The sequence below is a fragment of the Bos grunniens genome, chromosome 29, assembly GCF_055505025.1.
Source record: "Bos grunniens cultivar Pamir isolate PY7600 chromosome 29, Bosgru_T2T1.0, whole genome shotgun sequence".
Lineage (NCBI taxonomy): Eukaryota > Metazoa > Chordata > Mammalia > Artiodactyla > Bovidae > Bos > Bos grunniens.
This window is the reverse complement of record NC_141193.1, coordinates 5,964,237-5,978,240: the sequence shown is the minus strand read 5'-3', so window position 1 is coordinate 5,978,240 and position 14,004 is coordinate 5,964,237. Positions and strand designations below refer to the sequence as shown.

The window sequence follows — 14,004 nt, the reverse complement described above, 5'->3', positions numbered from 1 at the left end:
CCACAGTTCTAATTCTCATACTCTAAACCTAGGCCAGAATACCTTTCTCCAGCAAGCAAGGTTCAGTTTTGAGGCTTCCTGAGACTTTGTTGTCCTTCTTAGTGAAACCTGTCATTTCTTCTCAAGTTAGACATTAAGACCTAAGGGAGCATCCCTAGAGGTGATGAACAAAGATTTCCATTGGACACTGTTTTTCCTTAACTTCCTAAACCCTAGGATAAATCCTTTATATCTGGGTCAAATCCTGTTACGGTCGTTTTCAAAGTGTGATGCCCAAACCAGTGTCATACCTGGGACCTTGTTAGAAACGCAGGTTTTCAGGGCATATCTCAGACCTGCTGATCAGGACCTTGAGGGTGGGGCTGGGCAATCTGTTTTTAATAAATTCTCCACCAGAGGATTCTGATACACATTAAAAATTTGAGGTCCAGGGCTCTTGTTTTTGCCATACAAGTTTCACGTGCCCTGGGTGAAGTTTTCAGTCTCTAAGTGAAGACGCCATTGTTGCAACCATGAGTTTATGTCCCAAATCTGCATTGACATGTGACCTCCAGATTCTCCTGATACTTTTGTCTTTGTAGGGCTCAGTGGTGGCTCTGTCCCTCAGTTTCTAGGCCGAGCCACATAAGACTCCCATTATATGCCATCTCCTCTTGCCCTGCCAGCCAGACGCTGAGCCAGGCTGGGCTGTAAAATATTAAAGAGAAGCCGCGTGTTGCAGTGCTATTTGTGGCCTGTGGATTTGTCGCGGAAAGGCAGGCCTCTCCCTTTCTGTTCTGATGTAGACTGGCTAGAAAAAGTAAAGATAGCACTGAGGCAGAAACCTAAGGGTGGTGGAGGACTCTCCAGGCCTGATTTTAATAAAGAGCCTCTTGCGACCTGATAATGAAATGGGCTCTTTCTGGAGTTCAAGGCACAATGAGCTGGATGTGCCAAGTAGCACCACTCTGCGTCTCAGGCGGCTGGGAGAGACTTTGAGGAGAGTAGAGGGAAACCTAGTAACTTCTAGCAGTAAGAAGTCAAGAAATTTTTTTAATGTTCCTTTGTATACACTTTGGTGGGAGCCATACCATTTTAATGCAAATGAGGGGTTATAGTATATTGTTTTACTGTGTGTCCCTGACAGTCGCTCTGTGCTCTCAACCTGGCCAAAGTAAATTGGGGTGGACTGGTCAAGTAATCTCTCTTCGCTGAGGCAGGAAATGGCAAGGCATGATCCTTATATGCATGAAGAAGCATCTAGGGAGGGAGATCTCCAAGGCTCTGCTTTTCCCAGAAGCCTCCAGCAGCCTGTGGTGAAGTTCCTCTGACAAGGGATGTGAGGTCTTGACAGCTGGTTCTCTTTCCTTCTGTTACAGGTGCTGCGACAAGAGACTTTGGACAAAAATTGACTTGAGTAGGTGTAAGGCTATTGTACCCCAGGCTCTCAGTGGCATCATCAAGAGGCAGCCAGTTAGCCTTGACCTCAGTTGGACCAACATCTCCAAAAAACAGCTGACATGGCTCGTCAATAGGCTGCCAGGTGAGCAGGCCCGTGCTGTCCTTCCAGGGGCCCAGGGCTGGCGGGGAAAGCTGCATTATTGGCAGTGCTATTTAGAATTGCTTTCGGGCAATTTAGGGCAACAGTCTGTGCCATCGTTGCCTTTCTGCTTGGCAAGAAACCTGGCCGGTCCCACCTTAACTGCCAGTCCCCAGGGTGCCACTGTGGGCTGGCGGGTCAGGTGCTACCGCCAGCTCTGCAGGTCTTCTCGGTGTAGTCTCTGAAGAGAGGATTTGAGTTAAGATGTCGCCTTGATTAGCCCCTTGTAAGGATTCCCTTAAGCACTTTGAGGTCTTAGAAGTCACACACACTTGTTACTCTGCTGGAAACCAAGCAATCCATTTTACCACCAGAGTTAGATGTAGTTTAGGAGGGCAAAGAAGTTTTTGAGCAGGATTACTAGAATAAGTTTAGGATATGGTCCCTTCCTCCATTCGGCTGGGGATCTGTTTACCTTGGTCAGATCAGCTGGTAGTTGAGGCTTTGGACAGCTGGTAGAGTGTGTTACTGCATGTCTGTCTCCTTCCGTTGCAGGACTGAAAGACCTCCTCCTAGCAGGCTGCTCCTGGTCTGCAGTCTCTGCCCTCAGCACCTCCAGCTGCCCCCTTCTCAGGACCCTTGATCTTCGGTGGGCAGTAGGAATCAAGGACCCTCAAATTCGGGACTTGCTGACTCCACCGGCGGATAAACCGGGTATGCTCTAGGCCTGACTTCCCTGTGCTCCTTTCAGCATTCCCAGAAGCTCAGGTAGTCCCAGAAGTGACACTGTTGAAAAGTAGAAAAGTGGAAGTTGAAAACAGGACGATGGACTATGTACAAGTACAGTTAACTATTTACAGATAGCTACCTGCAAAGAAAGGAGTAAGTCCGTTTTGTGGGTCAGTGGGGTTTGGGGGTTAGAGAGTATAAGCCTGAGGAAGTCTGGGAAGGCATCATGGTTGAGGTGGAACGTTGAAGCCTGTTTCCCTGATGGTCTAGAAAAGTGTGGGAGTGTGGGAAGGAGAGGAGCATTCCACACATACCCCTTTGCTGTGTGAGTGAGGCACAATCCAGCAGCTGGGAAGAAAGAAAACGTGTTTGGTTTCCTGGAAACGGCCCCCACACACTGCTCGCTCCCTGAAGGCAGGGCTGGGTGTGGGCAGTTCTGCTTGTTAACCCCTGCACAGCCCAGCCAGCAAATATCCATGACTGAAGCTGCCTGCAGCTTGAGCTGAACTAGAGTTAAGGGTCTGGATCTAGGTCCTTCTCTTGCCTGTGCAGGCCAGGACAATCGCAGCAAGCTCCGGAACATGACCGACTTCCGGCTGGCAGGCCTTGACATCACAGACGCCACGCTTCGTCTCATCATTCGCCACATGCCCCTCCTGTCTCGACTCGACCTCAGTCACTGCAGCCACCTGACAGACCAGTCCTCCAATCTGCTCACCGCTGTTGGGTCTTCCACTCGTTACTCCCTCACAGAGCTCAACATGGCAGGTATGGCACTGCCATGTTCTGTGACAGATGGTCCCCTGCCCTTTGGAAGCCCAGCCCTTCTTGAAGTTTGACCAGTAGAACAGAAAGAACATGGGCTGTTGACTAAACCGTGTTAATTCGTTTCCTCACATGTGGACAAGACATGGAACTCTGTTCCTTTTGTAACTGGTGGGGACCAAGGCCTTGAGCAGTTGTCAGGTGCCTAAGAATACAGCCAGCACCCAGCTGCAGGTTGGGCAGCTTTGCAGTGCAGGGAGTACGGTGGCAGGGGCCTTCCGAGGCTGCCGTGCTGATGGCATATCTGGTCTCTGAGCCAGGTAGTTACGGGGAAAAGAGGGACTTTTGTTTAGCCTTTTGAGGAAAGCTGGGGAATTGAGCGTCAGAAGCAGGCTCCTTTGAGTGTGTGTACGCAGCATTGTCCTTGTGGTCACTTTCCCCACAGGTTGCAATAAACTGACAGACCAGACCCTGATCTACCTACGGCGCATCGCCAACGTCACCTTGATCGACCTTCGAGGATGCAAGCAGATCACTCGAAAAGCCTGCGAGCACTTCATCTCAGACTTGTCCATCAACAGTCTGTACTGCCTGTCTGACGAGAAGCTGATACAGAAGATCAGCTAAGACACACCCAGCCCAGACTGAACAGGAAACCGATCTTCCCCCTGACTCCCCAGCCAGGAGAGCCTCTCTCCCCGCCCCTGCACGGGCTCCGAGGCCAGCGTCACACTCCCTCTCTGCTCTCCTGTCCCTTGAGCCCTCCCCTTACAGTCAGGGCAGAGAGAGGGGTGGACCCCAGGCTTACCGGCCTGTTCCTCTCCCTCCTAAGAAGGGAGTAGCAAATTGATCCAAGGGGAAAGCGCAGGCTGTGTGCTGTCACAGTGCCTGCTTGCTTGCTCACCCGCCCACTCACTCGTCGGCCAGGAGGCCGGGTTCTCACTTTGGGGTGTCTGTGCAGCCATCACCTGCACTGGGCCCTGGGGCCCTCCTCCCCCCATCCATGGTCCCCAGCAGTGCCTGGTTCTGAGCAAACTCCCAGGGAAGAAAGCGGCCCTGTCTCCGTGGCCAGGTTCTCCTCGTGGTGTCCAGTGCGTGTCTCTCCTCCGTCACACTCTCCCGACTTACGCAGGAGGGGCCAGTGGCCCCAGGAAGGCCAGACCCATGCAGATCACACTGGTGCTGTTGAGGTGTCCACACCTCTTGTCTGTGCTCTCCCTCCTCTCCTTGTAGCTTGATCCTGTCCGATGCTCACGGTAGTTCACAGAATGAGGTTCCCCCACCCCAGACTTTCCTGCTAGTTTCTATGAAGTCCTTGTTGCACTTATTGGGGTTGAGGCTCTTCAGAGGAGCTGGAACTGTCTACCCCAGGGACACCCAATTTTACTGCTTCCCAGGCAGATCCTGAGACAGGCACCGTCTCCCCATCCCTTCCCTCTTTGGCCTGCCCTACCCTTTTTCACACTTTCCTTTATTCCCACCTGAATAGGGCTTTCCCTAGATGTCTATCCTCAGAGGGAGCAGCCTGTCTCCCCCAGCTGGGGGGTCAGAGAACTAGGCCAAGTCCCCACCTGCCCCTGGGCAGGCTCCAGGCCTCGGGTCCTGTAGCCATCCGAGCCCACGCCTGTGTCTAGCCTCAGCGGCTCACTGATCCGGCGCCTTCGGAGGGGTGGGGAGTCCTGCTTAGAAGCCAGTCACCTGCCCTCTGCCTGCAGCCATGGAAGGGGGTGTGCATGTGCCTCTGTGTGTGTGGCTGAGTGTATTAAGCGTGTGTATGGAGGGAAGGAGGGGAGCCTGGCGTCTCCCGCTCCACTGCCCTGTGTCGAGCCCCATCAGCTGCCCCCTCTTACTTTGCATTGAACGGCCTGTCCAAAGATCCTCTCTCTAGGGCAGCAGAGAGCTTTTTGCACTTTAAAAAAAAAAAAAAAATGGAACGAAAGGTCGGGATTTCTTTTGGGTCAATATTTAAGTGTGTGAGGAGATGCTCAGTAGCAGCAGCCTGTGGCAAGAGCTGATAAACGATAGACGCGGGTTTGCACTCCGCTCCCCATCCGAAAGGAAGGCGATAGCACAACCTTGCCCCACCATCTGGAACCCAGCCCATCCCCTCCCGGCCCCTTTCCTGTAGCCCAGCCTCAGGCTCTCCTCCTCCTGAAGCCCTGTGGGGGAGGGGAAGGAGCCCAGGCACCTGGGGTCTGAAGTGTGAGCCACCCCAAGGAGAGACGCCACGTGCCCCCTTGCCACTTCCAAAGCAATAGAGGCAGAGGGGCTCCCTCTTTGCCACCTAGCCCAGCTTTGACCCTGGCATTGACTGGCCTCCTGAGAGAAAATTGGGTCTTGGGAGGGGGTGGCATTGTGTCGGTTTCTTCCAATCTGCTGATTCTCTTGCTGCACCTTAAAAGCAGCAGTCTGCTCCCCTGACCCTCTGCCCCTTCCATTGGTCTCCAGGCCTCAGCCACCTGGGGCTGAAACCTTGAGGAAATGCCAGTGACTTATTCCAGAGTGCCTCAGTTAGGGGAACTTCTCTGTCAAGAACCCTGGGTATTGAGCAAAAACCTTATTAATGTTATTGTTAATGACCTATAATTGGAAGCTTCCTGCCTTTTTTCGGTTGCTCCTGTGGAAAATACTGAAAAGATGACTTTGTTTTGCTTTCTTGTCTTTTTATAAAAGGGGAGGTGGAGAGACCCCCTCAGAGCAGGGATTGTTCCGGGAGAGTGCCTCTGACTTTGGGACATCTCACCCATAGAGATTTCCAAGCTGATGGTTTGTTTTGGGCTTTGGCTTTTATTTTTGTTGTTTTGCGTTTGGAAAAATGAGCATTTTTACTGCGCACGTAAGTCGGTGAGAGGAAAAGGGAACCCAGGAATGGCAGCCAGTGGGCTTTGCTGGGCTTCCCTTTCTCTGGAACTGTGAGGGAGAAAATGGTTTTTAGAGGTGAGGGTTGGTCTGTGTGGAGGACAGAAATGTCTCTCTTTGGGGACAGAGGAACCCGGGAGTTCCACCAAATTTCCTGCCATCTGCTCGTAGACACAGCCTTGCCAGGAGAGCCTGCCCTCCGCAGACCACAGGACCAGACACCCTGCCTCCATCTTTCCAAGCACCGGGGCGAAAAACCACAAAGGAAAGGAAGAAAATTTATATATATATATATATATATAATATAAAATCACTTGGTGATTAAAAAAAAATAACTGCTCCATAAATAAAACTCCTAAAGTCACTATGTTTAAAGGGTTTGGTTGTGTTTTTGTTTTCCGAGAAATATTGTAAATATATATTTTTTTGTTGCTGGTTTAGAGTCAATCTCCAATGTTGTGCTAAAAAAAAAAAAATGTAAGCATTAAGAGGACAAGTCACGCTATCTCAGTTGACACATTGGGGTTATTCGGGGCCAGGGAAAGGAGGAAAGCTAGGCGGACTTTTGTTTTCTAAACGTTCTCCACTATTGGTTTTACAAAGAGCAAGGACATCTTTCCTCTGACATATGGGAATGGGAGATATTTGTGTAATAAAAATTTTTAAAACAAAAAAAGAAATAGCCTCCAGTGGGAAATATTTTTATTTGGGTTTTTTGTTTTTTTTTTTTAAATAAAAAGGCTTTCAAAACCAAAACAAAAATACCAAAAACTTTTCTGCCTTGGTGTGTGTGTGTGCGTGCATGAGAAAGAGGAAGTCTGGAGGTGCTGCAGCCTCTCCCCCCACCCCCCACCAGCCCCGCAGTTCCTCCCCCATCCCTGAGTGGCAACGGAAGTGCTGTGTGCTTCTGTGACTTGCTTTGCCTTCTTTTTTTTTAATGTCTGAAAGCAGCACTTGCTTAAATTTTACAGCATCAAAGGGAACTTTTTAATAGATGTGGAAATTTAGGCATAGGATTACCTGATCCCGACTCCTCCCCACAAGGCGGTGCCTGGAGAGGTGCTGCAGAGTTCTTGGGGAGAGCTGGAAGGACTGTGTGGTGCTCCCCTATGTACAGGCCTGAGGATTTCTATTCTGGCCATCCCTGGAGAGCCAGTAGCCAAGGCCACGGCCAACCTCCACCCACTGCAGCTACAGAACAAGCCTCTCAAGGACAGTGCCTGCTCGAGGCCACCAAGAAAGGTCTGTATCCGGCTCCATCGGCATTTGTCCCACTGGGTCCTGCCTGTTGAGTACAAGCTTCCAGCGTTTAGACGAGTGTCCTGCATGCTGCCCGCTGTTGACCTCAGACCTGACTGTGCCATCTCAGGAGAGCTGAGGTGATGCCCAGGAGGTCCCAAGAAGGCTCGCATCTCTCCCTTAAGGGATCTGGGGGGCTCCTGCCCATCCTCCTCGCCGAGCTGTTAAGGACCATCTCCAATTCTGTGCATCCTGGAAGAGGGATCCTGGACAGTCAGCCGATTCCATTTCCCGAGGATGGCTGCGATTGTGGCCGTTTTTGACGTTGGCCAAGGAAGGCAGAGTGTCTATTATGCCTTCTAAACATCACAGAAACCCATCTACCTCTTTATAACTTCATGCCTGCCACCCTAGTTGAAGCTACCATTTTCCAGAACCTTGACTCCAGCAAGAGCCCTGAGACTTCTCAGCCTGCAGTCCAACCCCCATCTGCCTTGTTGGCAGCCAGAACATTTCTTTTAGATTTGACTACTCTACTTAAAACCCATCAGTGTGTTTGTCTCAGGATACGTTCTCAAGCTCCCTCATCATTTATCCCTCCTCTCTGGGCTTCCCTGATGGCTCAGTGGTAAAGAATCTACCTGCCAGTGAGGAAGTGCAACCCACTCCAGTTTTCTTGCCTGAGAAATCCCATGGACAGAGGAGCCTGGCAGGCTATACTATAGTCCATGGGGTTTCAAAAGAGTCGGACATAACTTAGCAACTAACAACTCCTCTCCACCCTTATAACTAACTCCACTGTCTCTGGGCCTTTGCTGGTACACCTTCCATACACCTTCCGTATACAGGAATCAAGCTGTCATGTGTAACTCTCCAGGGTCATGTGCCACTGACCTCTGCATCACTAGCCACCGTCATCTGTAAAAGGAGAAGCACCGGGCTGGCGGTAGGTGCTTCCAAGAGGCCTTGAACAGGCACCTCTGTAGCCCCCAGGGTTGCCGCGTTCAGTGGGTGTCACTTCACCACAACTATGAAAACCTATCCTCCTTCACCTTTTCCTCCAGAAGCCCTTCCTGTTTCTCCTCCAATCAGAAGGGATTAACCTGGACATTCTGTATACCTTTCACAGGCAACAAAATAAAAACAGCGGGCATCTACTGAGCCTGTGTGTTGACCCAGACTGGTCTAAGTATCTACACATGCTAACTCCTAATCTTTACAGCAACCCTATTTTTTTGAAGTATAGTTGATTTAGAATGTTGGGTTAATTTGTGGTGTACAGCAAAGTGATTCAGTTATACACATATGTATACATATTCTTTTTCATATTCTTTTCCATTATGGTTTATTACAGTATATTGAGTATAGTTCCCTGTGCTATACAGTAGCACAGGCTGTATTTACTATATAGTTAGTAGTTTTTACCTGCTAACCCCAAACTCCTCATTTATCCCTCCCCTAGACCCTTTCATGACTCAACGGACATGAGTTTGAGGAAACTCCAGGAGATGATGAAGGACAGGGAAGCCTGGTCTATGGGGTCACAAAGAGTCGGGCATGACTGAGCAACCGAACAACAACCCCCTTTCCCCTTCAAGAACCACAACTGAACAACAAAAACAGCCATAAGTTCGTTTCCTATGTCTTTTAAGAGTCTGTTTCTGTTTCATAAATCAGTTCACTTGTGTCATATTTCATTGGTTTAGGCTGTGCTATGCAGCTTGCGAGATCTTAATTTCTTGGCTAGGGACTGAACCTGGAATCATGGCAGTGAAAGTATCCCATTGTAACCATTGGATCACCAGGGAAGTCCCTTGTGTCATGTTTTCGATTCCATATATAATGATAGCACATGGTATTTGTCTTTTTTTCTGACTTCACTTACTGTGATAATCTCTAAGTTCATCCATGTTGCTGCAACTGGCATTATTTCAATCTTTTTTATGGCTGAGTAATATCCCATTGCGCACGTGCACCACATCTTCACCCACTCATCTATCAGTGGACATTTACGCTGATTCCATGTCTTGGCCACTGTAAATACACAGCAACTCTACTGTTATCTTGTTTTTGTTTTTGTCGGCTGTGCTGGGTCTTCGTTGCTGCATGGACTTTTTCTCTAGTTGGAGAGAGCAGGGTCTACTCTTTAGTTGCGATGTGCAGGCTTCTAATTGTGAGGGTTTCTCTTGTGGAGCACGTGGGCTCCACAGCACAGGCTCAATACTTGGGGCACTCAAGCTTAGTCGCTTCACGGCATGTGGGATCCTCCCGGATCAGGGATCAAACCTGCATTAGCAGGTGGATTCTTTACCACTGAACCAGCAGGGAAGCCCTACCCTCATTTTAAAGATGAGAAACTTCAGTTTATGGACATTGGCCTGAAGTGTCTTGGCTAGTAAAACCTGGAGACTGGCTGCAGAGTCAGTCCTATCCACCTCACTTCCTAGCCTCTGTGTACAAGCAATGGCATTTCACACTCAAACTCCACCCAAGGAAGGGAGTGGGCAGGTGGCTTCACTCTACAGATAACACAGCCCAGGCTGAGAGAGGAAGTGAAGGCAAAGCTGGGACATACATGAACACTGGGCCAAGGACTCCGGAACTTGGGCCTTCCCCCCCCTGCCCCCCAGTCTCTCATGCCTGCTGAGCAGCCAGGCCGGGTGTGTGCCCACAGCCCCTCCCATGGCACTCTGAACTCCTTGAGGGTGGGGCTAGACTTAGCTAGCTTGGCTTCCCCTCCATCTGCTCCTGAGCACAATGAAAGGTGGATTTATAGGAAAAGGAAGCAGGACTGATTTCATGGGTGAGTGATCCATGCAGTCACATGGGGCCCTGCCCTCAGATGGATCCCACACTGGGTTTAATGTGCTCTTGTCACCATCTTGAAATTCTTTTTTTTTTTTTAGTTTGGCTGTGCCAGTCTTAGTTGCTGCACTCAGGATCTTCGATCATTGTTGCAACATGTGAGATCTTTTTTAGTTGTCCCATGTCAACTCTTTCTTAGTTGCTGCATGTGGGATCTAGTTCCTGGACCAGGGATCAAACCCGGGCCCCCAGCATTGGGAGCGCGAAGTCTTAGCCGTTGGGCCACCAAGGAAGTCCCTTGAAATTCTTAATTTTTGAAAAAGGGGCTGTGCACTTTATTTGCAGTGGACCCCACAAATGAGGTAGCTAGACCTGGGGAGAAGGCCAATTCCAGCTCCTCTAGCCCTCCCAGGTCAGTTCTGTGCTAAGTGCCATTCGGGTGGCCACCAGCAGAGCAGGCCTGGCACTTGCTGGGGAGAGTCACCCTACCTCCCCACCTTCCAGAGGCCCAGACCAGAAACGAACCCTCAGCGCTGACACCAATGTATGGGCAGGAAATAGAGCAGACACCCAAGGTCCGGGAGCACCTGCAGTTGCCCTCAGCCTAGCCTTCTGTCCCCTAAACCTGCCCCACGCCAGAGAGCGACAAGGGGCCAGAAAGCTGTTGTGCTTCCAGACTGTGCCATGGCACCGCCAGGAGGGCAAGACAGGCGGAGAGGCAGAGAGATCCAGACCCAGAGAGAAACACCCTGAAAGATCCAGAAAAGGGAAGGCAGAGAAAGAGGCAAAGAACCTGGGAGGGGAGAAGAGAAATGAAAGGAGAGAAAGACCATGGAGGACGCTGAGAGGGAGACACACAAGTGGGCTCCAAGGTCCTCAGGATGTGTTACCAGTGACCGTTCAGAAAGACATCTCCTCAGCCCACCCACCACTGCATACACATCTTCATTTACCCTCAAAACAATTCAGTGAGGCCAGGCTGGGGTACAGAAGAGAAAGGCAGGGCTCAGAGAGGTCAAGTAACTTTATCTAAAGCACCCAGCAAGCGGCTTTTCCACACCCATCCTCCCTTTCCCTGACAGGCAAGTACCAGAGGATACAGCGGGGCCGGCGGGGCCTACGAGACCTCGACTGAGACGCTCAAAGGTCAAGGCGCAGACAAGCAGTAGGAGCTCAGCACGACTAAGCCTGAGTCGCGGAAGACGAGGCGCATGCGCACTGGGGACAGCTCCAAGAGGGCCCTGTGGGAGGAGCGGGGCGGGGTGGGGCGGAGCCTGGGCGGGGCGGGGCCGGATCCAGAGGCGGGGCCATGTCGCGCTGAGGCTCCAAGGCGGAAAAGGGAGACTGCGGCCCCAGGCGGCGTGGGGACTTGTGACTTTCCGGAGGGTTCCAGGGAGAGGCGCTGCTCCCGGGAGACTGGTCGGGCGAAGCAGCGGCCTGGAAGCCTGGCACAGAGTTGTGGGCTATCAAAGGCCCTTGGACTGTGCAGGAGGGAGCACAAGGCCTGTGTCCTTGGCGGAAATGCCAGTCCTCAAGAGTTTTCCCCGACTTCACCCGAGCAGGCTCCCGGCCCTAACGATAACTTGTCACTTGCCTCATAAGGATGTTTTGAGTATTAAATGAGATCATCTGGGTTCTAGGAACAGTGGCCTGCACATGGAGAGAACCCAGGAAGCGTCAGTGTTTATTATTATGTATGCTTTGCCCATAGATTCGCCGTCTCTCCTATGTTGGATGCCCAAGGCCAAGCACCAGGGCCTGGCATGTAGTAGGAGCTCAGGTACACTGTTGGACGAGTGACTGAGTAAACGAGGTGAAGTCCCAGCCTCCCAGCCAAAGCCTGGCACCATGTGGGCCCCGGACATCAGAGAGGTCGCTGCCCACATTAAGCAGGAGTTTCTCCCAGTCAAGTCTGCTCACCCCCGGTGAGCTGTATGGATTGAGACACCCTCAAGTTCATCCTCCTGGCTCTTCAAAGCCCAGGATGGAGACAGAGGTGAAGCCCCAGCAAGAGGAAACCTGCGTTCCTGGGCCTTGGCACATGCCAGTCCTCACCCCCAACCTCACTCCTGCTCATGTGCAGACCATGTCAAGTTCAAGACCTTCGCCAACTCTTCCTCTTTTCCTGAGCCTGCCACCTCCTCCCATATCCTCTTGCCAGGTTAATTGGAGGGGGCCTTCTTCCTCTCCAGACCTGAGTTCTGTTTCTGTGGCCCTAACTTGGCATCCAATGTGAAGAATGCAGCAGTGACCACACCAGACAGGGGCACCAGGGAGAGCCCTCTGAACAGGAACCTTTCCACCCATGGGATGCAGGGCGAGCAGGAATCTGCCTTATGGGAAGGAAGTGAAAAGGAAGTCATTCCAGGCAAGGGGAATTATAAAGTCAGCACCCCAGAGGTAGAAATGAACTTGGCTAGTTGTAGTGTCAGAAGGAAGATCAGAGAGACTGGAGACTAAAGGGCACACGGAGGGGCAGGGGGATTGAGTTAGAGCGATAGGCAGGGGCCAAACTGTAAGTCTCACGGGCCACAGAAAAGGGTAGGTTTCCTAAGTGCAGGGGTGGTCATTGGAGATGGGGTTACATTTAGGCCTGTGAAGACTCTGTAAAAGACTCTGGCTAGAGGAGTGGCAGGGTGGAGGCTGGTGCAGGCATCAATGCCAGGCAGGAGGTGATGGGACTCAGATCGGGTTTAGCAGGGCACAGTGGAAGGATTTGGGATGTATCAATACCTTTGTGCTGGAGAAGACTCTTGAGAGTCCCTTGGACAGCAAGAAGATCAAACCAGTCAATCCTAAAGGAGATCAACCCTGAGTATTCATTGGAAGGACTGATGCTGAAGCTGGAGCTCCAATACTTTGGCCACTTGATGCGAAGAGCTGACTCACTGAAAAAGACACTGATGCTGGGAAAGACTGAAGGCAGGAGGAGATGGCAACAGAGGACTAGATGGTTGGATGGCATCACTAACTCAAAGGACATGAGTCTGAGAAAACTTGGGGAGATAGAGAAGGACAGAGGAGCCTGGCGTGCTGCAGTCCATGGGGTCACAGAGTTGGACACGACTCAGCAACTAAACAACAATACTTTGGAGACAGACACATCAGTAGTCAATGGGACAAGCTGGATGACAGCCGGGAGAGGGGGCACAGGAGCAGGTGAGGGAAGAGAGGAATGGAGGATGACTCCTGGGCTTTTGAAAAGTGAAGGAGCTGTGGCTGAGAAGGGGAGCCGGGAGAGGAGCAGGTTGGACTGGGCAGGGTGGTGGGAGCGAGAGCTCAGCGTGGGACATGTTAAGTTTGCAACACACATTAGTCATCCAGGGGAGATGCCAGGTATGGCTGTATCTGCAGGCCTGCCAGCTGGGTGGAGATGGGATTCCACTCCTCGTTCACTCCCAGCACCCCAGCCACCGGCTGGCACCGTCTAGGCACCAGACAAAGGCTGGTTGAGAAAGACTGAAGCCAGCCTGAAAAGGCAAGTTGACAATCGACCTCCCCTCAACCACCAGAGGGCAGCACCATCCAAAACACAGCCTCCCCAGGCCAAGGCTTCCAGGAGCTGCTTTCCAGGGTCCCAGCAATCAGTGAGGAGAGGGCCCTGGCGGCTCTCTCTCTCTCAATCCTGGCTTCAGGCCTGCCTGGGTTGCAGGTTGAGCAGTGGGTGGGAAGGGCTTTCTGGGTTTGCAGGTGGTGTGGAGGAGGTTGGGCCTCTTCTGGGAGCAGGATGGGGGGCTTTTCAGAATTCACAGAGACTCTGGCCTAATGAGTTCACTGGACAGAAGTTTTAAAATAGGAGCTGTTCCAGAAACCCCAGGCCAGTGAGTGACTGTAGTTAGAGTGCTGAAGAGTTTCCGAGAGGCAGGAGAAGAAGAGGTCGGAGGCCTTCCGTCATATCCTCCTATTACTCTGGCCATCTTCTACCCCAGACACCATGTGCCACCTTGGGCTGTGGGGCTCGTTCACTCAGTCACTCATTCACCCATCAAATGTTGACTTTATCTTTCTGTGTCAGGTCTCATGGTGGGCTCTGGGGGGCAAGAAGTAAACTGGGAGCACTGGTTTCAGTGAGAGGAGGTGTGAACGGC

At 51.5% G+C, this 14,004-nt stretch overlaps 1 protein-coding gene across 15 annotated transcripts in view; it reads left to right on the top strand.

Annotated features, from left to right (window-relative positions):
• Positions 1 to 6,552, top strand: part of KDM2A (lysine demethylase 2A) — a 91,373-nt gene extending 84,821 nt beyond the window's left edge. For 12 of the 15 annotated variants that reach the window (XM_086385615.1, XM_086385621.1, XM_086385616.1 and 9 more), the window contains 4 exons: positions 1,359 to 1,522; positions 2,075 to 2,233; positions 2,801 to 3,016; positions 3,459 to 6,552. In XM_086385615.1, coding sequence (XP_086241741.1) covers positions 1,359 to 1,522; positions 2,075 to 2,233; positions 2,801 to 3,016; positions 3,459 to 3,640 — 721 coding nt within the window. In that variant the 3' untranslated portion in view covers positions 3,641 to 6,552. The remainder of the gene's footprint in view (positions 1 to 1,358; positions 1,523 to 2,074; positions 2,234 to 2,800; positions 3,017 to 3,458) is intronic. The other 3 variants (XR_015158089.1, XR_015158088.1, XR_015158087.1) reach the window with 1 other exon arrangement.
• The last annotated feature ends 7,452 nt before the right edge of the window (positions 6,553 to 14,004 follow it).